General features: G+C 35.3%; 1 protein-coding gene across 27 annotated transcripts in view; it reads left to right on the forward strand.

Moving 5' to 3' along the window:
- The window catches only part of ABCC9 (ATP binding cassette subfamily C member 9), a 151,014-nt gene that overhangs the window by 12,885 nt on the left and 113,174 nt on the right, over positions 1–24,955 (forward strand). For all 27 annotated transcript variants that reach the window (XM_072765827.1, XM_025995117.2, XM_072765842.1 and 24 more), the window contains 8 exons: positions 1,679–1,800; positions 10,630–10,796; positions 11,813–12,055; positions 13,893–14,087; positions 16,573–16,725; positions 17,360–17,515; positions 21,071–21,205; positions 23,057–23,219. In XM_072765827.1, the coding sequence (XP_072621928.1) occupies positions 1,679–1,800; positions 10,630–10,796; positions 11,813–12,055; positions 13,893–14,087; positions 16,573–16,725; positions 17,360–17,515; positions 21,071–21,205; positions 23,057–23,219 (1,334 nt within the window). The remainder of the gene's footprint in view (positions 1–1,678; positions 1,801–10,629; positions 10,797–11,812; positions 12,056–13,892; positions 14,088–16,572; positions 16,726–17,359; positions 17,516–21,070; positions 21,206–23,056; positions 23,220–24,955) is intronic.

Below are 24,955 nucleotides of genomic sequence, written 5' to 3' on the forward strand. Positions count from 1 at the left end.
ACTACCTATCAACTCCATCATCCATGCTATTACCAGACTGATTTGCCTAAAGACCCCCAAAATCTGACCATACCACTTACCTATTAAAGTAAGATTAGATTCCAGCTCCTTACCATGACATACAGAGCCTTTCACCATATATCCTATCTCAAACTTTCCATTTGGGACTATTAAACTACTTGGAATTTTGAACATATTACACAGTTTTGTGCTTCTGTGTATTTACACATACTATTCTCTTTTTTTAAAGTGCTCTTTTACCATGTTGCTGACTCATGAATTCCCTTTCATATTTCAGTTTCCACTGTCAACCATACCTCTTGTGAAGTGTCTTTTCCAAATGCTCGTCTTTTCCCCACTCGCAAACTAGTTACTTTCCTTTTTTTAAAAGATTGTATTTATTCATTTGATACACAGAGAGAGCAAGAGCTCAAGCAGGGGCAGCAGCAGGCAGAGGAACAGGGAGAAGCAGATTCCCCACTGAGCAGGGAGCCTGATCCTAGGACCCTGGGATCATGACCTGAACTTAAGGCAGACACTTAACCAACTGAACCACCCAGGGACCCCAAACTAGTTATATTCTATACCATTTATGTATGAATGTATTTAAGTAATTTGAGAAAATTTAAATGTTTTGTTAGGTGACATTATTAATGTAAATGAGGTTGAGGGTTATCTACTATGTAAATCTGGTTCTGTCATATTTCCAACCCACGTGAAGCTCTCTGTTGCCCTCAGAGTGAAATCTAGTCTCTTTTCAATCATACTCAGTTGCTTGTGCTACCCGGAAACATGTCTGGATCCTCTGCTTGGAACAGTTTTCCACCTTCCTCTTCTGAGCAGCAGTTCTTCATTCTTGGGGCCTCACTTCAGAAGTCGGTTCCTGGGGCACCTGGGTGGCTCAGTGGTTGAGCGTCTGCCTTTGGCTCAGGTCATGATCCCGGAGTCCTGGGATCTAGTCCCCCACTGAGCTTCCTACGAGGAGTCTGCTTCTCCCTCTGCCTATGTCTCTGCCTCTCTCTCTCTGTGTCTCTAATGAGTAAGTAAGTAAATAAATAAAAGAAATTGGCTCCTTCACAAAACCTTCTCTTCTCAGACACTGGCCCCGCATGTACCCACAGTCCCTTCCCCTGAGTGATAATTTCCTATTTCCTATTGCTATCCCAATTGGCTTTGTGACCACAGATGCTGTATCTTGTGTTCACTTTTGCATCCCAACATCTAATAGTGCCTGGACACTGCAAAAACACGTGTATTGAATGAATCAGTGCCAATGGAGAAATCACTTAGGGCCATAAAATTTAGGAAAACTATGAAACTAATAAATGTACTTTTCATATACATTAGAGTTCACTCATCCATTTGGTTGTTTTTACTTGCTTTAGGTGTTATTTTAGCAGTTCTGCGCTTTAGTATAGGAGTAGTTACATGTGTGCTCTTGTGAGTATTTAAGATCTTGTTTAGCTGTGGTGCTTGCTCCTCTGTGTTGGGATAAATCCTTTTGGCAGAATCATGTATCCCAATGTAGTCTTCCTTTGCATGTTAGCAACTATTACTGCATTCTGTATTTTAAATATCTTATTACTGATAGAAAGTTTTAAAACAAATTAGAAACAAAATGAGAAACTATCTGGACCTACCAGCTCTAGACACTGATACTCTCTACCGCTCTCCATAGACGGCGGGAGTCGCGGCATCTCCACCTCTTCATGCCAGCTGTGATGGGATTTGTTGCCACTACAACATCAATAGTATATTATCATAATATTGAAACATCAAATTTTCCTAAATTACTTTTAGGTAAGTATGATCAAATGTCTCCTCCTTCCCCAGAACTGTTTTTCTTTCTCCTCCTAGTAAACCTTGTCGCTGGGGGTTGGGACTGGGAAGCATGGGAAAACTGCAATAGTTAATTCTTCTTCTGGTGAATGGAGAGATGAAGATAAATTGAGTGCTCTGGGCTGTGAGCACTCTCTTCCCCCAGGATATCTGTTCTCCACTAAATGCCCCTTATGATGTATCGGTGTGTGGCAGGAGGACTGTGGAGGATGTGCTGGCCCTCTGGCTGGCAGAGGGTGTTGTTTTCTTTAAAATCGAGCCCTTACCCTGTTCTGTGGAGCCCTAGCTCCATGTGTTTCTGCCTTTGGCTTGGGATCCTGAGGCATTTTTTGAAGTCCCCAGCTTTTCACTGATGGGGTGGCAATGTCAGATTCTTCATAGCTTTGCTGCCAACGTTTCAGGGGACTCATGCAGCAGAGTATGCTTCACAGCATGCTGGAAACTGTACTGTCCTGAGAAGCAGTTGTCTTCAAAGCACAACCCCTCACATTTGCTTCATGCCTAACCTTTCCTTTTTCAGCCTCTCTTGCCAATAAGAGGCTATCTCAAATGTTCTAACTTTATTTTTGCCTTATGCTTAAATAATGTCACTTATCCCAGTTAGTTATATTTAATACTCTGACCAATCCTTGCATTCCTTGGTGTATACCTTCATAAAGAAAGCTAAAATGAAGGTGTAGAAAATGAATCATGGCTGGGGTTCAAGGGCCTGTAAATATCCTAAAATTGCAGGTAGAGTGGTGTTGTTTGTATGAATGAACAGCTTACAATTTTACAAGGTTCAGAGAGTTCACTTGATTGTTTTTTTTAATAAATTTATTTTTTATTGGTGTTCAATTTACCAACATACAGAATAACACCCAGTGCTCATCCCGTCAAGTGTCCCCCTCAGTGCCCATCACCCATTCACCCCCACACCCCGCCGTCCTCCCCTTCCACCACCCCTAGTTCGTTTCCCAGAGTTAGGAGTCTTTATGTCTGTCTCCCTTTCTGATATTTCCCACACATTTCTTCTCCCTTCCCTTATATTCCCTTTCACTATTATTTATATTCCCCAAATGAATGAGACCATATAATGTTTGTCCTTCTCCGATTGACTTACTTCACTCAGCATAATACCCTCCAGTTCCATCCACGTTGAAGCAAATGGTGGGTATTTGTCGTTTCTAATGGCTGAGTAATATTCCATTGTATACATAGACCACATCTTCTTTATCCATTCATCTTTCGATGGACACCGAGGCTCTTTCCACAATTTGGCTATTGTGGACATTGCTGCTATAAACATCGGGGTGCAGGTGTCCCGGCGTTTCATTGCATCTGAATCTTTGGGGTAAATCCCCAACTCACTTGATTGTTAAATGATGAGAGTGACGTTGATTACTGATACAGAAATTTGGAAAAGTAATAATTAAACCACACAAATATTTTATTTGCTCATCCAGAAGACATTGAAATTTCAAATGAATTAGTGGAAAATACTGATTATTTAATTCTTTGTTGCACTGCATTATATGATTGGGCAAAGGCAATCCAGTACAAACAAGTAGACTGGGTTAAATATTAATTTAAAAGGCTTATCAAAGTCTGAATTATCTTAATAGCTGTTTAGTACAACATGAAAGGCAGGCAGATGTTATCACAAAAATCTTTTTCTGAAGATGCCAAGAAAAAAGAGTGAAATTTTTAGCAGGCAACAGCAAAAAAATATATACCATCAGGAATCCAATATGTTAGACATTTAAGTTTCTGAAAAACTGATGATGAATAAGATGCAAGAGTTGTAGGGTGAAAATGGAAGGGAAATGTGCATTTTGATAATATTTTGAAGGAGACATGATCAGAGTCTGGCTGGTTGATATTTAGATTCTTCAATTTACATTTTATTCTATTTGATCACATTTCTGCATCTTTCCATCCTTCTATCTGTCCATCGGGCTGTCTTATTTTTTGATACATCTTAAAGTAAATTTTAGACATTAATATGCTTCACCTCCTAATTATTTCAGCATGCATATAATTAATCGGAGTTAAATTTTTCTACAGTTCTTTTTGTGAGATAAAATTTACATGCTGTTGGCAAATTGAATTTAAATAAAGTATTTTTAAAAATCTACATGCTGAAGTACAGAAATCTTAATTTGCTCAATGTACACACCTGTATAACCCTATCATTTCATAGAACAGTACCATCACCCATGAAAGTTTTCTTGTGTCAACCCTCATTTTCATCTCCACAGAAGGCAAAAATCTAATCTGATTTTTTCCTCACCATAGTTAAGATTTGCCTGTTCTAGAACTTCACATAAATTGAATCATACAGTATAAATTCTTTTGTGTAACACTTCTTTCTCTCCGCATGGTTTTTTTGGAGGCTCATCCATAATGCAGTATAGATCAGTATTTTGCTCTTCTAATTGTTGGGTATTATTCCACTGTATAAAGATCCCACAGTTTCCCATTCTCTTGACAATGAGTACCTGGACTGTTTCCAGGTTTTGGTTATTATGAAGAGAAAGCTGGTATAAACATTCATGTGCGGGTCTTTCTGTGGATATATGTTTTTTGTTTGCCTTGAGTAAAATATGTAGAAGTGGAATTGCTGGATCATAAGGTATGTAGGTAAATGTTAATGTTTTGTTTAAGAACCCACAAAATCTTTTCCCAAAGTGGTTTGCTTTACATTCCCAAAGTGATTTAATTTACATACTCACTAATAATGTGCTGGGAGCTCCAGTTTTTCCACATGCTCACCAGCATTTGATGATTTGATCTTTCTAATTTAGCCATGCTGGTGAGTGTGTACTGATAATTCATTGTGGTTTTAATTTGCATTTCCCTGACTGATGATGTTGAACACTTTTTGATAAGTTTATTTAGCCATTTGTTATCTTTGTAAAGTGGCTATATTATATCCTTTGCCCATTTTTTATTGGGTTGTATATTCATTATTCGGTTGCAGGAGTACTTTTTTGTATATGGTAGATACTAGTATGGCATCAGATATATGCTTTGGGAATATTTTCCTTCCAGTCAAGGGCATGCATATTCATTTACATGAATGATATATTTACCTTCATTACATGTAATATTCATTACATGAATAATATATTTACCTTCATTAACAAGGTCTTTTGGTGAGCAGAAGAGTTTAATTTTGATGTAGCGTAATTTATCATTTTTCATGTATAATTATTGTTTTCTGTGCCTTAAGAAGTTTTGCCTCTTCTCAAAATATGTTTCCCTCATATTTTCCTGTTTTTTTTTTTTAGCAACTTTATAGTTTTAGTTTTTATTTTAGGACTGTGACCCGTTTAAAATTAATTGCATATATGATGTAAGGTTAGTGCCAAGGCTTTTTCCCGAATGGATGTCCATGTGTTTCAGCACCATTTGCGGAATAAACTTTACATTTCTCATTAGATTGCTTTAGGACCTTTGTAAAATATTTGAATCAAATTACCATTTAAGTATGATCTATTTCTACAGTTTCTATTCCATAGATCTATTTGTGAGTTTTATGAGATTACCATTCTGTTCTGATTACTATTGCTTTGGAGTTCTTGAAATCATATAGTGTACCCACACAACTTGTTTTCTTTGCTTTTCTCCCAAAATTGCCTTCGATATTCTAGTTCTTTTGTTGTATATAGTTAGAATCAGGTTGTTAATTTCTACCAAAAAAATCTAGTAGGATTATGATAGGGATTGCACTGAATATCTAGAACAATTTGGAGGAGAATTGACCTCTTAATACTATTGAATTCCACAATCTGTTTGTTCTTCATCTTTTTTAGGTATTCTTTCATTTCCCCAAGCAATGTTTTATATTTTCAGTGTAGAGGTCTTCTATGTCTTGTTAAATTTATTACTAGTTTTTTTTTTGTTTTCCCACGGCTATTATAAATAGACTTGTATTTTGAATTTCATTTGCCAGCTGCTTCTGTCATATATATATAAAATACAGTTGATTTTGCCTATTGACCTTATATTTTAAAACCTTGGAAATTTACTTATTACTTCTAATTATTGCTTTGTATATTTCTTGGGATTTTTCTATATATACAAACATATCTGAAAATAGAGACAGTTATATTTATTTTTTAACCTTTATGCTTTTTTTCCACCATATTGCAAATAACTAGGGCTCCAGTAAAATGCAGAATAGATATGGGGAGAGTGAAATCTTTGTCTAATGCCTGATTTTAGGGGAAACAGTCAATTTTTCATAATTAATTATAAAGTTAATTATAGGCTTTTCATAGATATCTTTTATCAGGTAAGTAAATTTTCTTCTATTCAAAGCTTTCTCAGAGTTTTTTTTAAATTTAAAATAATTTTTTTGTGTGTTTTGTGTTTTTAAATTTTTTTTTAATTTTTATTTATTTATGATAGTCACAGAGAGACAGAGAGAGAGGCAGAGACACAGGCAGAGGGAGAAGCAGGCTCCATGCACCGGGAGCCTGATGTGGGATTCGATCCTGGGTCTCCAGGATCGCGCCCTGGGCCAAAGGCAAGCGCCAAACCACTGCGCCACCCAGGGATCCCTGTTTTGTGTTTTTAAAATCATGAATAGATGTTGAATTCTTTTAAAGGTTTTTTTCTGCATCCACTAGGACAGCTATATTTTCATTAATGTGCTAAATTAATTGATTGATTTTTCAAATGATAAAGTAACCATGAATTCCTGGGCTATGTTACACGTGATCATTATATATTATCCATGCTATATATTGCTAGATTTTGTTTGCTAAATCTTTTTTAGATCTGTGTTGTGAAGGATATTGGTATGTTATTTTCTTATATATATATTTTTAAAGATTTTATTTATTTAGTCATGAGAGACACACACACGGAGACAGAGACGTAGGCAGAGAGAGAAGCAGGCTCCCTGCAGGGAACCTGATACGGGACTTATCCCAGGATTCCGGGACACACCTTGAGCTGAAGGCAGATGCTCAACCACTGAGCCACCCAGACGTCCCTTCTTATAATATCTTTGTCAGGTTGTCATATGCTGGCTTATACTGGCTTCTTAAAATGAGTTGGAAAGTGTTCTCTATCTCTCTGTTTTCTGAAAGACATTGTGTATGACTAATATTATTTCTTCCTTAAATGTTGAATTCATCAGTAAAGTCATCTAGGCCTGGAGTTTTATTTTATTTTTTTTAAATTTTTATTTATTTATGATAGTTACACACACACACACACACACACACACACACACACACACACACAGGCAGAGGGAGAAGCAGGCTCCATGTACCGGGAGCCCGACGAGGGATTCGATCCTGGGTCTCCAGGATCGCGCCCTGGGCCAAAGGCAGGCGCCAAACCGCTGCGCCACCCAGGGATCCCTAGGCCTGGAGTTTTAACTGAGGATTTTAAATTATAAACATTTTCTTTATTAGATATAGACTCTTCAGAGTATTTCTTATTATGTCAGTTTTGGTATACAGGTCCCTTTCATCTAAGTTTTTTTTTTTATTGTCATAAAGTTATTCAAGGTATTAGCCAATTATCTTTTTTAAGGATGCAGGATATGCTTGGATAATTCTTTCGTTCCTGATACTGGTAATTTATGATTTCCTTCTTTTCTTGATTTGTTTAGCTGAAGACTTGACAATTTCCTTAATCTTTTTTTTTTTAAACCAACTTTTTTGTTAGGTTTGTTAATTTTCTCAATTATTCATTTTCTGTTTCACTGCTTTCTTTTTATTGCTATCATTTAAAAATTTTTGTTCATTGTTCTTACCCTCACTTTTAAGATAGAAACTTGAATAATTGATTTTGGATCTTTTTTCCTAAAATAGATATTTAAAACCATAAAATTTCTTTTAAGTATTGTTTTAGTTGCAATCCGTAAATTTTTAACATATAGTATTTTTATTATAATTTAGTTCAAATACTTTCTAATTTCCCTAGTGATATCTTTTTTAACATGAGGTTAATTAGAACTGTGTTATTTAACTTCCAAATATTTGGAGACTTCTAGATATCTAATTGTATGGAAAGTCTCAAAGTTTACTTTCACAGTCTCTGTCCCTGGTGTTCACACCCTGTATAATCCTCTACTCTTGAATGTGAGTGGGACATGGGACTTGTTTCTAGCCAATAGAGTATGACAAAGATGAAGACACCAAATCAGTTGAACTTGAAGCCTGGTGAGACCCTGAAGCAGAGAACCTAAGTGACCCACACCCAGACTCTTGCCTTATGGAAACTGTGAGATAATAAACGTGTGTTGGTAGAAGCTGCTAAACCTTCTATTGCTGCTAATTTGTTTAGCAGCAATAGAAAATCAATAAACTTACTGTTCTTGATTTTTAATTTACTTTCATTGTGAACAGAGAACATACTTCATGTGATTTCTGTTATTTTAAATTTATTTTTTCTTGTTTTCTAAGGATATAGCCTATGCCAGGACCATGTGCACTTAACAAGAGTATATATTTTGAAGGTGTTTGGATGTATTCTTATAGTATTAAATATTATATGGCCTTATAAATATCAAACATATTATATGGCCTTTATAAATTCAAAGTGGTTGATAGCATTCAGATCTTCTAAATATTTATTAGGTACATGTGTATTTTTTAAATTGTTATGTCTGTAAAAAATTGACTTTCTGTCATTATTAAAAGTTTTCAAAGTTTCTGATAATACTCTGTCATTTTTTTCAAGTTTTTATTTGAATTCCCGTTGGTTAACATGCAGTGTAATATTAATTTCAGGTGCACAATTTAGTGATTCAACACTTATATCCATACCTGGTACTCATCACAAGCACACTCCTTAATCTCCATCACCCTCCTCCCCTCTGGTAACTATCAGTTTGTTCTCTGTAGTTAAAAGTCTTTTTCTTGATTTCTCTCTCTCTCTCTCTCTCTCTCTCTCTCTCTCTCTCCCCTCCCCGCTCTCTCCCTCTCCCTTTTCCCTTTGCTCATTTGTTTTGTTTCTTAAATTCCACGTATGAATGAAATCATATGGTATTTGTCTTTCTCTGACTGACCTATTTCACGTCGCATAATACTCTCTAGCTCTATGTCATTGCAAATAGCAAGATTTCATTCTTTTTTGTAACTAATAGTCCATTATATATATATTATTATATGTATAATATAATATGTTATAATATAAAATTGTAATATCATAATATCATAATATAATATAATATAATATATAATATATTATATATTCCATTATGTATGATATTTAATACATAATTGAATGTATATACATATACATACCACATATTCTTTATTCATTCATCAGTTGGTGGACACTTGGGTTGTTTCCATAATTTGGCTGCTGTAGATAATGCTACTATAAACATCGGGCTCAGTGTGTCCCTTTGGATTAGTATTTTTGATGATAAAACTCTTTGTTTTGAAGTCTATTTTATCTTATACTAATATAGCCACTCTAGATTTCTTGTTTTTACTGTTTTCATTGTATATCTTTCTCCATCTACTAACTTTCAATCTGTTTCTTTATATTTGAGACAAATCTCTTTTTTTTTAAAGATTTTATTTATTTACTTGAGAGAGAGAGAGAGAGAGAGAGAGAGAGAGAGAATGTGAGCAGGATGAGGAGCAGAGGGGAAAGGGAGAGAGAGAGAATCCCAAGCAGACTCTGTGCTGAGCAAAGCGCCTGACGCGGGGTTCAGTCACAGGACCCAGAGATCACGATGTGAGCCAAAATCAATAGTCAGATGCTTACCAGCTAAGCCACCCAGGCACTCCAAGACAAATCTCTTTAGGTAGCATGTAGTTGCATGTAGTTTGGTCTTTTTTTTTCCCTCTAAATCTATTCTGACATTTCCTGTTTTATGCTAGAACAAGATAGATGATGAGCTTATATGTCAGTGTTCAGTTCTTTTTCACTAAGGAAGCTGTGACCACCTTTAAACTTCAGTAACTGTGATGTCTTGTACAATGGATTGTCTGATATATGTTCCAGGTTTCTTCTTTCTCATCCCATATTCATTTGTACTACCTTTATTTAAAGTTTGAAGTATATTGGACCTTTGATTTCTAGGAAAGTGCCTTTCTCATACCTCCTGTAAAACACTGGCTGTAGTTATGAAATGGTATAGATGCTTACCTTTCTCATCCCACTACTTAAGGTCTGGCTTTATTCTGTAGGATCATTGTTCTTCACTTTGTGGAGTCATGTAGTATTTTAAACCATTTGGGTGAGAAGAGTTACTTACTACGTGAATGCTGATCTGTATAGCAGAAACCCCATTCTATAGCTAATATGCACTCCATAATAATTCCAGGGTAATACCATTAGACATATCCCTGGAAGCTGCAGCACACTAACCCATTGGATAGGTGATGCAGATAACTTGTGAATTCTTCATATAATATAATCACGACTTCTTCTTCTTCTTCTTCTTCTTCTTCTTCTTCTTCTTCTTCTTCTTTTATTTTTTAAATAATCGGGGCTTCTTAAAGAAAAATACCAGGAGACAGAGTCTACAGAATTACATATGAGTCCTGGAGTGTAGGTTATTCCTATTTAGATGTCTTTTTACATCTGTCGATCTATTACAGAGTGGAAGCACTAGCATTTTAAAGTTATTACCACATCTTCAGTTTAAAACTCCAAAAGTGCATGAAGCATATATGTTGTTTTCTTAAAAAATAAAATAATGTGGAAATAAAATATTTAAAATTAACTTTGTTTTTAAAAAGCATTATATTTATGTTGAAATTTCAGTGAAGTTAGAAGAAATATAAGGAAAAGATTGCATCTTTTTCCTTTTCCTTTTTATTTTTCCAGCCCTATTTCTGTATTGGGTAATGGCCTTTATTACAAAAACCATAAAATTGGTCAAGTACTGGCAGTCCGGTTGGGGAGTATCAGACTTGCGTTTCTGCATTACTGGCATGATGGTCATCTTGAATGGACTCCTCATGGCTGTGGAGATCAATGTAATTCGGGTCAGAGTAGGTATCTAATCATTTTTATTTAATTAATAGAATTCAAAACCCCAATAATTCAAGATTTTAGTCAACTAGAAATCAGTATTCAAGAGGATGAGCAAATATATATCATCTATGTGTATAAAAGTTGAACTAATCACTAAGTTTCAGGCCATTAGTGTTCCAGAAATCTTGATATAACCCTAGAATCTATTTATTAATCTGTAAATATTGACTGATTGTTATGTGCCAAATATTATGCTCAGTTCATATTATAGATGTAATTGTTTTTATCAGGAAATTCCATCATCTATGATTTGTACCAAGCATACCTATCTATATTAGGCAAACTACTGTATTCCTAGAAATTTCAAAACGAAAAGAAGATAATACCTTTGCTCCTTTCACTTATGAAGAAACTTCTACAGAGATAACTGGCTATATCCAGAGTCACATGGTCAAGACTCGTGCCTGGTCTGTGATTATAAACCTGTTGTGTTTTGCATCACATAATGCTGTTATGTTGTATGACATATTTGTGAATGATTTTTCAGTATTAATTTTCTAATAGAGCACTTTGTTTGCTCTTAATGGCAAGTTACAAGCTGCAAGGAATAGTGGAGAACAGTTAGTGAACATTAGCCAAACCACAAATTATCAGGGAGTGACTCAATAATAGTGTCAACACATTTAAAAAATCTAAATAATGTAAAAATCTTTATTTAGTTGACCCTATCACAGGATACCATGAAAGACTGGTTCCTAGTAATAACTATCTTTTAAAGACATAATCTGTTTTTTAGAATTGTCCCTATGTGGATTAAACATGAAATTCTGGCATTTACTATTTAACATAGACACAACTGAAGGGAAATATTTCAAAAATTTTTTTGAATATAATAAAATAAAAATTTAAGAGAAATGTAAAATAAACATTCTGTCCTCCTGAAATGAAAATGTAGAAAAAATTAAAATTTTATTTTAATATGTGGAAAAAGAATTGGGTTAATTATTATTCTGTGGAATTTTTCTTGCCACAGAGATATGTATTCTTCATGAATCCTCAGAAAGTAAAGCCTCCTGAAGACCTCCAGGATCTGGGTGTGAGATTTCTTCAGCCATTTGTGAATTTATTGTCAAAAGCAACATACTGGTGGATGAACACACTTATCATATCTGCTCATAAAAAGCCTATTGATCTGAAAGCAATTGGAAAATTACCAATAGCAATGAGGGCAGTAACAAATTATGTTTGCCTGAAAGATGCATATGAAGAGCAAAAGGTAATTTAGTATCAGTTTTTCATGTCCATAGTTGTAGAAAATGGTTCGATTAAATATAAAGACAGTAAGCTTAAATATCTTTGGTTAAGGAAGAGCAGATTTTCTTTGTATGACTTTCCCAGTAATTTTGAGTCATCTGAATTGTTCCACTGTGCATGTATCAGAAGAGCCAATGAAATAAAGTTATATTGTGTTAATTGCCCAATTCATACATGAGGAGGGATAGGGGGAACACTAATTTTTTTCTGGAACCTACTAGAAAGTAAAAATTAAACTCAATGGTCATGTATATCTAATCCTTGTTACCATATAATGTTAACAACTCATGGAATTGTTTTTTTCAAGTATCTTTTCAATAATTTTGTTATATAAAAGTAAAATAGATCATATCACTAATAACCACATTTAAGAAACTAAAATCCTTAAATTAGTTATTGACGGAAATTTGGAGTCTGTATTCCAAACTTGAGAAACTGAATTAAATAAAGCTATGTATCATATATCATATATCATCCTATATGTCTGCCAAAATTGATTTCTTCTGGTATTTTGAGCATTTATAATTGATCTTAAAACTCTTAAATATGAGAGTCTTTGGATATTTTGAATTTATCTTGTTATCATTCTGTATAGTCATATGTGCTATCCACAGTGGTAGATGTAATTTATATGGCAGTCATCTACATATATTGTAATTGAAATTATTAGTATTAACAACTTTGGAAAAGTGTAGGGTATGGTGAATCAGAGTTTTTGTCTGTTCTAAATCAAGACAACAATGCATTTATGGTAAATGATGAAAATGAGCTCTGTTTTGTGTCAAAATAATGTGTGTTATGAAATTAATATTGCAGGAAATGTTACTGCAAATGAACCTGAGTCATCTCTTTGGTTTCACCTCTGGGAAAAGTATTGCATAATATATTTAAAACATCTTTGCTAAAGTAAAGATTAGCAATATAGCCTTAACATAGTTCAAATGCTCTGAGTACTCTTTATAACACAATTAAGCTTGAACTTAGTGCATTAATATCTTGTATTAATAAACTTTTTGAAATAATCAAATTATTCATCTAATAGGGAATCAAATATGAAACACAAATTTTATTCCATTGAGTTGGCTTCTTTGCCACAATGAAAAACTTTATCCACCTCTCTAGACTTAATTATGATTATTTGTTCAGGTCTTAAAATCCTTTCAAAAAACAACTACAGATGTGTGAAAGCATGAGTTGGCTTAAGTGCATATGCCGTTCTTCATTTTTGCATTTCTTTATCAAATAACTAGAAAACATAAGTCTAACACAACTTTAAAAAGTGCTGACTACTATTATTGGAGATGGGAAATACTTGGAAGAGAAACAATTTGAAGTTGGGGTTATCTGTTTTATTTAGCTCGTAGTAAATATCTTATGATCTAGTAACTCCAGAAATCTTGACTAGTCTTTCACATATGACTATAACCTTGAATTTTGTACTTTACTATCTTTTCCATCCAATGGTATTTGGTAATATTAATGACGTATACACATTTTCCAAATTAAAAATAATTAAAATTAATTTTAATTTGATCTTAAGAATTTTGGGTTATCCTTTGGCAGCTAAAAATAATGCAAAGTGTTTGAAAATCTGGCCTATTTACTCCTCATTTTATCCTATTAAAAGACATTTAGTAGCTACTCTTTGCATAGAATGCAAGGATATAGTTTATGCATACTATACTTAACACTTAGAAACTTAAAATATCATCAGAAATATCAGAATAATTGCCATAGTTGCTGAGATTAATTGCTGTGCTAGTAGTTTTATTTTGTTTCATTTGTTTTTCTTCTTTCAGAAAAAAGTAGCAGATCATCCAAACCGGACTCCATCTATCTGGCTAGCAATGTATAGAGCTTTTGGGCGACCAATTCTACTTAGTAGCACATTCCGTTATCTTGCAGACTTACTGGGTTTTGCTGGACCTCTCTGTATTTCTGGAATAGTTCAGCGTGTGAATGAAACCCAGAATGGGACAAATAACACAACAGGAGTAAGTTTGTGGTTGTTTTTGAAAGGAAATACATTATTGGCAGATTTCATGTAATCGTTACTTTCTATTACTATTAATGTGGTTCTTTGAAGAGTTCAAACAGGCTTATTTACAGAGAATTGAATGCATTTGAAAGCAAAGAAAACAATAATTTTCCTTGTAGAGAAAATCATGTGTTTATGTATTCATTGAATGGATCTGTTCAACAAAATTATTTCTCAGATTCAGAGCTTATAAATATTTAATAATTACTATGCGCCAGAAGCCAGGCTCAGAAATTTCACATTGATTTTCTTTGATCTTTTTAGCAACCCTTCAAAGAATCTTCATGCATAAGTACATGAGGGTTGGCTGAGTCACTTTTTTTTTTAGAGGCCTGTGACCAATTACATTAGCAATGTGACTTGTAACATGTAAATTTTTCTTTTCTTGTATGATAAAAGCCATCACTTTGTTTCATATATATATATATATATATGAAATATTCCTTCTCAGAATATATATATATATATTCTGATTCTGAGGCTCAGGTTACACAGACCTCTGCCACAGAGAGGCACAGCTAGAAAGAGATAGCCAAGTTCCAGATACAGGTCTTTTAATTGCTCTTGCTGCACTGGCTGAGTGTACCTTTTCAGATCCCAGCTGTCCCTCTCCGTAACCACTGCTTTCAGGCAGAAGTCGTGCCATTTCAGTTCCATTTCATCTAGCTACAGCTAGCTGTCATTTCCTTTTTAAAGAACTTCAAGCTCTTTTCTAGAGTATGTCTAATGGAGATTAAATAGATGACATTTAAGCTAAAGTTTGGGCTTGTTTAGAATGTAATGCTTTTGTCTATATGCTAACCCATGATCCCTTCTTGTCAAGGAGGTATCTTAGAATAAAGTGCATGCCTTTGAAAGATATATATATTATATATATACTTCTATTTGCTGTTATTAAGAAAGTCTCAAGTCTTATCATGAACCTCCTAGTTTCTAAGAGCTGATTTCCTTAGGTTCGCAGATAGAAACTCTAATCTAGAAGCATCAGTTTCCCTTTTCTATTCTCTCAATCTGATTTCCTATCCTTTTTTCCTCACCTATTACAATTTCATGCATTCTCAAGGCCTACATTAAATGCCACCTCCTCAGTGAAGCTTTTCTGATTGCTCTGGCTGGAACTTGACTCTCCTTTGTACTCTCCAACATGTTGTTTATTTCACCTTGGCACTATCTATAAATGTTCCTTATAATGAAGCATGTTATTTATGGCCATGCTTATCTTTCTAGGTGGTAAGCTCTTTCAACAGAAGAACTGTGAACTGTTCATATCTGTGTTCACAATGTATAGCTCAGTCACTTGCACATATTGGTGCTCAATTATTATTGAAGTGAACCAGATATTTTCACCATTGAATGCATTTTTGTGATGTTTTGTCCCTACTAGCCTGATTACATTCCACTTTTGGGGTACCTGGGTGGCTCAGTCGGTTAAGCTTCTGACTCTGCATCTCAGCTCAAATTTTGATATAAGGGCTGTGTGTTCAAACCTTGGGTTGAGCTCCACATTGGGTGTGTAGCCTACTTAAAAAAAAAAAAGAAACAAAACTTTTGAGAATTTACATAGAATTTACATAGAATTTTTCTGTCATCCCTCTCCCTTTCACATATTAACCACACGCTTTTCTGAGAAGGAGCAGAACTTACACATTTTTGTGTATCCCCATGAAAGAAGAAGAAGGGACCTGAAATAGAATTTAATGGATCTAAACCTTAAAAATGAAGATTGTCCAGATTGACACAATGTACTTATTTAAGTGTTACTTTTCCCTCACTTCTAACCAAGATACCACATACTATTGGTACAAACAAAAAGCAATCAGTTTTGTATTTCCCTATGATGACTTCTCTCATATTCCTGCTGAAATGATTTCATAAGTTATGTTTTGTTACTGGAAGTGTCAGCATGGGTGAAATTAATAGCCACATTACATATTTTATAATTTATAATTTATTTTGTTAATATAAATTAAGATACATGAGAATTAGAGTAAGTCAATTATGTAGAATGATTTTAAATTTGTAAAGCTATAGAAATTGTATTTTTGTTTCATTGGTCTTGCTGACCATCAATGTTGTGGTTTCTACTTCTAAATTACAGTCTAAATTAACTTTAATCTTCAGTTACTACTTCTCAATTTATCTTTGCAGAAAATACACTCAAATTTTTAAAAATTAAAATGTACCTTTTTTCCCTAATCAGGCATTTCCAGCAATCTAAATGATCAGTTTGGGATTTTATGCATTAAACTAGTTTGAATTTGTATCTGTGGACATAATGAAGAAAAGCCAAAATTGCCTTGCTGTGGCTCATTCCACTGCTGTATTATAAAGACATTGAGTTTTTATATTTAAAAATCATATATCATTTAATAAATGTGAACTGTACACCTGGCATATTGAAAAGACCAGGTTTAATTTATGTCTTTTTCTTTTGGGACAAGATTTCAGAAACCCTTTCATCAAAGGAATTTCTTGAAAATGCTTATGTACTAGCAGTTCTTCTTTTCCTGGCCCTTATCCTGCAAAGGACATTTTTACAGGCTTCCTACTATGTAACCATAGAGACTGGCATTAACCTCCGTGGAGCTCTGCTGGTATGTAAAAGCTTTGAATGATCTTTGTTTTTTGAAAATGCAATATGCCATCCAATGAGAGGAGGATAGTGGAGTCAATTTTGTTTTTCATTCTGTTTTTACTTTCGTACTTCAACACTTCTAGAAGCTACTTAATAAAATAAACAGAGCTAATTAGTAAACCCACTGAATTTTTAAAAGCTTTTGTAGTAATTAGAAAACTTTTGGGGTACCTGGGTGGCTCAGTCGGTTAAGCTTCTGACTCTGCATCTCAGCTCAAATCTTGATATAAGGGATGTGTGTTCAAACCTTGGGTTGAGCTCCACACTGGGTGTGTAGCCTACTTAAAAAAAAAAAAAGAAACAAAACTTTTGAGAATTTACATTATTTATCTTTGTTTCAGTTTGTTCTAGAGGTTATGTTTAAAATTGAATATTCATTTTGATTGTATCACCAGAAAATTAAATTTGTATATAGTTGAGGACTGAAAGTAACTATGCTAAAATGAAGATAGTGATTGACTTAAGAAGATGGTATTCTGTTTTTTTTCCTTTTTTCTCCAGAAAAATTTAAAATGTCATCTTTTCAATAAAAGTGCATAGAGTGTTGATTAATTTTAGAGCTTCAAGTACTTTTTTGTTTGTTTGTTTTGCAGGCCATGATATACAATAAAATCCTTAGGCTGTCTACATCTAATTTATCCATGGGAGAGATGACCCTGGGACAGATTAATAACTTGGTTGCCATTGAAACCAATCAACTTATGTGGTTCTTGTTCCTGTGTCCCAATCTATGGGCAATGCCTGTTCAGGTAAATCAATATATAAAATATTCTCATTTGCAGAGGAAACAAAACAAAAGGAGTATGAGATATTTAGCTCAATAAAGGGTAAACTTTTTGAATATGCTAGGTTATTGTACCCTTTTTAAAGAAGAGAAAGCTGAGACTCAGAAATACTCTGATATAGGTTAAGAAAGGGGTTTGGAATTCTACCTCTTAGGTTCAAGTATTTGCTCTATTGGTTTGTGTTGTGTCCCAGATTGCGAATCCTAGAAAACCACCAAGGAGCCGACACTGATGCAAACACACGAGGGGTTATTTACAAGCTCAAGCTTGGGTCCAAGTATACCCGACACAGTGGAGCAGGGACTTGGACCCTGAAGGGGGTTACAGCTGGGTTTTTATGGGCTGGTCTAGGGAATTTTCAGAAGGGGTGGAGGAATTTCTTAAGCTCTGTTTTCATTCCAATATGGGACTTTCTGTCTCTGTCAAGGGCGTTCTGAGCTCTGTTTTCATTCTGATATGGGACTCTCTGTCAAGGGTGTTCTGCAGTTTTTCCTGTAAATTTCAGCTCTTATTCACAGCGGCCTGAGATGGCTATACTTGTGCTAACGCTAAACTTGAGGTGGAATGGCCTTAATTTTCTCGGCCTCCACTTTTCCCCCTCTCAGAGGAACCTAAGGAAGGATCCAATCATGGGTTCAGGCTGGTCTCAGTAACAAGGTCCACTGGTTGGTATTGCTGTCTGAGTACCATGACCTGAACTGCATTGACTCTGTCTTTGACAAAAGCAACTAATTTAGCGGAGTACATGAGAACGATGCAGACTTAGCTTTAGGGGATTGTCCTTGTCTGGTTGGCCTTTCCATTCTGGAACAAAGTCCTTGAGAATGGCGTGTGGGTCAGCTGACTGGACATGGGTGTAGTGGACCCAGGGAGTAATCCTGTCGACCTTGAGAGCGGTGGGAGTGGTCAGGATCACGATGTAGGGTCCCTTCCAGCGAGGTTGAAGTGTCTGGTATTGGTATCTCTGGACCCACCCAGTCACCTGGTCGATATCGATGGGGGTCAGGGGTGAACCGGTTTTGTAGAGGGCTTTCAGCTTAGGCCATACCTGTTCATGGGCTCTTTGTAACATTTGGAGGGAGAAAAGAAATTGGTTATCATCAAAATCAGCAAGCACCTCAGGTTTTAAATTGGGGATAATAGGTGGAGGAAGACTGAACATGATTTTGTAGAGGGTAAGTTCCATCTTATATGGGGAGTTCCTCACCCTATATAGGGCAAAGGGGAGGAGAGTCACCCAGTCCCTGCCAGTCTCCAGGGCTAATTTATTTAAAGTCTCCTTTAATGTTCTGTTTATCTTCTCTACCTGTCCTGAGCTTTGGGGCCTATATGCACAATGTAATTTCCAATCTGCTCCAAATACTAGTGCCACTCCCTGTTTTACCTTAGAGATGAATCCTGGTCTGTTGTCTGATCCAATTCTAACAGGAAAACCATACCTTGGTAAGATGTCTTCCAGCAGTTTCTTGGTCATGATCTGTGCTGTTTCATGTTTGGTGGGAAATGCCTCTGTTCATCCTGAAAAAGTATCTATAAACACTAGTAAATGCCGGTATCTGAATTTTCCAGGTTTTCCCTCAGTGAAGTCCACTTCCCAATAGGCTCCTGGGCGGTCCCCCCAGAACAGGGTGCCTGGGTTAGATCCATGGGCGGTGGCATTAGTTAACTAGTTAACAAGTCCCTGCTTCGCTGTGTCGGGTATACTTGGACCCAAGCTCGAGCTTGTAAATAAACCCTCGTGTGTTTGCATTGGTGTCGGCTCTTTGGTGGTTTTCTCAGATTTGCAATCTTGGGCACAAGTTTGCAAATGTGTTTAAATCCTCAAAGCATCAGCTTCCTTAACTTTAAAATGGGAGTGATAATAGTATCTGCCTTGTAGAATTGTTGGAATTGGCAGGACTAAATAAGTTAATATGTGTAGCACGTTCAGTGTAGTGCCTAGCATTTCACGAGCATTCAGTAGTTGTTAGTTTTTATCATTATTGACCAAATTCAGGCAAGTCACAGAGCCAAGACTTGCCCCCTTTCATTTTGACAGACTCTCTTATGGCATTTCTGAAGTAGAGCAATTTTTGTATTCTATCCCATAATTTCAATAGCTGACGTATTCTAAAATGTCACACTTTATTAGGTGATAGGAACACTAACAAGCTGGAGGGCAGTTTCGCTATTTTTTATGGAAAATAGTATTTTAGAAAAGATGTGGGTTTTCCCCCCTAATTGGGTAAAATCACAAAAGAAGTATTTTCAGCCCTTTTCTCTATGTGATGCTGAATATTTTTAGTTATCTCAAGTTTTGCATCCTGTAGAGTTTAAACTGTAGATCTTACTAAATCCACTTGATCACCTATGTCCCTGTGTACCAAGTGTATTGAAATGCATACAATAGTAAATAAGATATAGTAGTTTGAAAATTTGTCTTTTTAGTTTTAAATGGAAATCCAAGTCAAATAAAAGTGTATATCATGCACAGTGCATGACACAAAGTAAAACTTAAAATATGCTTGGTTTCATTTTATCAATATGTACTTATATACAGGTCAAGGCTGCTTACATGATATAATTTAAAATGCACCAAAAATCCCAGGCTGCTTCTGGTTGACTGTATCATGAGTGTCGTTAAAGAAGCTTTCATTTTAATTGGAATCCCTAAAAAGCCTAATTGGTTAGGCAGTAAATATGTGCACTTGCCTCTAAAAGGCCACTGTTAGTTGTTATCATTGGCATACACACAAGGGTTAAACGCTTTTACTGCATGGGTGTAGTTAATTAGTTGTCATTTTTAACCATGATAAACTGAGCTACTGGAGGAAAAAAGTGGGGAAAGAAGATTGCAGGGTCAAATCTTTTAAGTTTTTAAAGGAAGAAGAAGAAAGTGACAAACCAGAGATGGTTGGTTTACATGATTCAGCTCTAGGTTTTGGGAAATAAATTTAAAAAAGAAAGTGAGGTATGAAATACCACCAACTTTAGCTTCTTCACAATTTTAATGAAGCTTAGCCTCTTGTCATCAAGTGACTTCTGGGGACATTGAAGATGTGAGGAGCTCAGATTATGCATTTAACCTACAAACAACCATCCAGTGCTCACTTACATTATGATGCTGCCTCCTGCTTTTTATCCTTCCTGCCTGGAAAAGCTAGTACAATTCCATGACAATAGGGAATGTCAGTTAACATTGTCAAGAGGGTGATAACATTGTCAAGAAGAATTTCCTGTCCTTTTATAAATGTGAAGACTATGTTAGAAGGTCAGAAGCATCAGGGGACCAGTCTGAAGCATCATGCAGTAAATTGGTTTGACACCAGTTGTACAGATCATCAGACTAAAAATAAATTCCTACTACTTCGCATTCCTCAAATAAAACATAGTAAAATCCAACAGTTCTTAGTTAACTTCCAAATAAACATACTTATTAATTAATAATTAAGAACTACTACATTTTCACCATATTTCCTTTCATGCAGTCGTCCCCACACTCCTATTCATTTTCCCTTTTCCATATGTTTTCCTTTATAGATCATAATGGGAGTGATTCTGCTGTATAATTTACTTGGATCGAGCGCATTGGTTGGCGCAGCTGTCATTGTGCTCCTCGCGCCAATTCAGTACTTCATCGCTACAAAGTTGGCAGAGGCTCAGAAAAGCACTCTTGTAAGTTAACATCCTTTGGAAGCTTGATTAGGAAAATCTAGTAAGCTTTTTTATTTTTAAAATAATAGGAAATTAATACATGCCACTCAGAATCACTTGGAAATTATCATATTTCCTTTCAACTCTTAGGTAGCAAATGTGTATTTTCTGTGTTGCAAAAACACTTTTTAAAAGTGGACTTCAAATGAATGACTTGATGATCTTAGACTCAAAACACCAGAGTCACAAATCCTAATGTTTTTAAGTGCCATGAGGGATGAGACGTTGGATCTTCTTGTAGATCACTTGTCTAGAGAATACACCTAAGTGTGTTTTGAGCGCATTGGATGCTAATTATTGACATAGGATAAATATATCAAAGAACAAATAAAGCATCGGGTTTGCTGCTTCTGAAGTTAAATTTCCCTAAAATTGACTCAAACCATGTGATGATCTATGAAATTACACAGAAATATTTCAGTGGCAGCTGCTCTGGCTATGTTTATGGTCCACTTGGCAAACAAGGAAAAGCCCAATTATTGATCCTTTCTGGCTTCAGTGTGCCATGAAATCATTTTATTGGACCCAAGAATTAGCTTCTTTTAAGGAAATATTGACAAAAAATAAAATTGTTGGCAGCATGTTTAGAAATACACTTTGATTAAATATGAGCAAGGCTGTCTGTAAATCAGGCGTGACATGTAGGGATGCTGCCCCTGACAGAATTATTTCCCAAGTTGGTTTCTTCTGTGAAAAGCAAGTTGCATGTGCAGGTGGTTTTTATCACTTGTTTTTCTGCTGCTCCCAGTGAGGTTACTCATTATTTCTGTCTGAACCATCTCCCTATCTTTACTTCAGGACGTGAATAGAGAGGTGAGGAAGAGGGCCACAGAGTGGAGACATGACAATCCTCAGACATCTGTCTCTCATTTAGCTCGTCATACAGTATTCATTGACTCATGTAACAATCATCTGGTAGGCACTCAAGACCCTGTAGAGACCAAAAGATGAACAAAAACTGAGCCATTTGCTATTTTTGCTTCCTCCTACCTGTCTTTTGGCCAGTTGCGCTGCTCCTTTTGATAGTTCATGGGTCATAATGTACCTTACTGATAATTCTTACACTTGGTAGTAGTGGAAGTTGCAACAGTTGAGTAAAATCTCTTTTCAGTTGATCCAAATTCTTAGCAATTAGTACATCTAATTTAGGTCTTAGACCAGAGCTTATGAAGAAGTATGTAGAAATCTTTTGAAGTTAAAGGTAATAGCCTTGGTTTCAATAAGTGTATTATGAAGATGCAATGTGAACACATACAGTGGGAACATACACAACCCTCACATTCCCAAATAATAAGCAAACTAACTTTTTTTTTTTTTTTACATTCATTGTTCTCTCTTCTAAGTGTGAGTGATAGTGCTGAGGAGAGAATAAAATGAGTTAGATGTTAGAAGGAGCCACTGGAAGTTTCTGTATCATTTCCCTAAATGTCTATATATACAGTCTGTAGACATTATTCAAGGAAATCATGTGAAACTTTAAGAAACTGCTTTTATTTAACCCAAAGTGACAAAAGCGTAAGAATTTTTAGGTGGAAAGAGATCTGAGGCCATTTCATTCAACTCTTCATTTTAGAGTTGGAAGGAGAAAACACAGAAAGTTTGCCTCCTTCCTTCCACGGGATCTCACAGCCACAACCAGTGGCAGAGCCAGGCAGAAATCAAGATCTGTTTCATTCCTGTGTGATATATGTATATATGTATATACATTTATATATATATAGTCCAGCCTCTGATTCACTTGTATGCGGCGTGCATACAAATTCTGCACAGAGAAATATGCAAAAAAATTTAAAAAAATTCTTTGTTTTATAGGATTATTCTACTGAGAGACTGAAGAAAACAAATGAAATATTGAAAGGCATCAAACTTCTAAAGTTGTATGCCTGGGAGCACATCTTTTGCAAAAGTGTAGAAGAAACAAGAATGAAAGAACTATCCAGTCTCAAAACCTTTGCACTTTATACGTCACTCTCCAGTAAGTTGCCATTGCTCTAAGGACCACCAAAAAACATGTGATGTGGCCTATTCAGTTTAGGTTGTGCCCCCTGAGACATTCTACTTATCCTAGGAAGCCCATTTACTTTCTACATAGGTGAGGTGTTATCCAATAGCCATTACCCACATGAGCCTATGTTTAAATTTAAATTAAAGTGCAGGGTTGGCATAGGCTTAGAGTCAGGTAAACCTGAATTTGTTTCCTTATAAAATGTGTGCTTTTGAAGAAAAAAAAAAGATGTGTACTTTTGTCATGTTACTTTGCATCTGAAATCCTTGGTTTCTTCATCTGTAAAATGGGGATGAGATGAGCATAGTACCTGTAATTGAGACTGTCACATCAGTTACCATTGGGATGAATAGTGGGTTTTCAGTAAAAATTTGTTAAGTTGATTTAGCTATATTACTATTGAGTTCTTATCCTCAAAGATCTTCCAAAATAATCTGTAGTTGTCTTAGATAGTTATCTATCTGGGAGTTTATAATATTACATTTTCTTGAAGATTATGCTTAAAATGCTAATTTTGAAAATTGAGAAGAAATGTCAATAATTCCAAGTGAAAGAAGTTTCCAGAACTTTTAAATACGGAGCACTTTTATCTTCAGCTATAATTTTATAAAGTAATTGTTTTAAAAACTGTTTTTTCCCCTCAGAGTGACACTGAGTACTCTCAAGAATAATTAAGTTTATGTTAGTACAATTCTTACAAACTTAGCCAAACTACTCCCACTAACATTTGATTTGGTTTGTGTGTCAGTTTTACTTATCTTTATTGTTCCCAAGACTTTGAACAAACTAAAATTTTGGAGGTTTATATATTGTTTCCTCTCGAATTCTAAACTACCTTAGTTCTTAGAGATTATAAAATACTTCTTTTGTAAAATAGATTTGGAGAAAGTATTTGGTTTTTATAGCTCATTTATTCTAGTCCTAAGGCCTGATGCATTAGAAATGAAATGGGAGGAAAATTTATCTTCCATCTTGGCACCACTGCTAATATGGTATCCAAATGCTAGAAGATGGAAAGATTGGTATCCATTTGTTTATATAGTAGTACTCTAAGCTGGGACCCTGATGGAGGAATGCATATTTCTCTGTGCAGTGGACTAAAATACTCATAAGAAGGATGGGTGCATCCAGAAATAATGACAATAAAAATATATTGAGATACTCAGCCAGTTATCACCATAAGTGGCGATACCATCTCATACACATACCATCTCATTTAACCCTCCCAACATCCAATGATTTAGATTCTACTATTAATTCCATTTTAGATATTAAAAGACTGAGGTGGAGAGAGCTTAAGGAACTTGAATTTCCCTTAAATCATTCACTTAATAAATCACAGAAATGGATTGTTAATCCAGTTTGTCTGCCTCCAGACGTGAGATTTAGTTGGTTTTTGAAAGTCGGATATAAAAAGAGAGAAAACAGAGGAGGCCATAATGGGGGAGAAAAACAAGAAATCATGATGGTAAAAATACAGAGTCATGTATTTATGATGGTCAGCAGGAATTCTTGAGTCAATTGTGTAAAATTCCAGTTGGACCACTTGTAAGACTTATGATCTGATTAAGTACAGTGTTCTTGGTGATTCAGAGCATGAACTATGGGAGTTGCATAGAGCTGGCTATTAATCCCAGCTCTGCCTCTTCTTGGCACTGTGGCCTTGACCAAGTCATTTATATCCTCCAAACCTCCATATCTTAGTC

The sequence above is a fragment of the Vulpes vulpes genome, chromosome 8, assembly GCF_048418805.1.
Source record: "Vulpes vulpes isolate BD-2025 chromosome 8, VulVul3, whole genome shotgun sequence".
Classification (NCBI taxonomy): Eukaryota; Metazoa; Chordata; class Mammalia; order Carnivora; family Canidae; genus Vulpes; species Vulpes vulpes.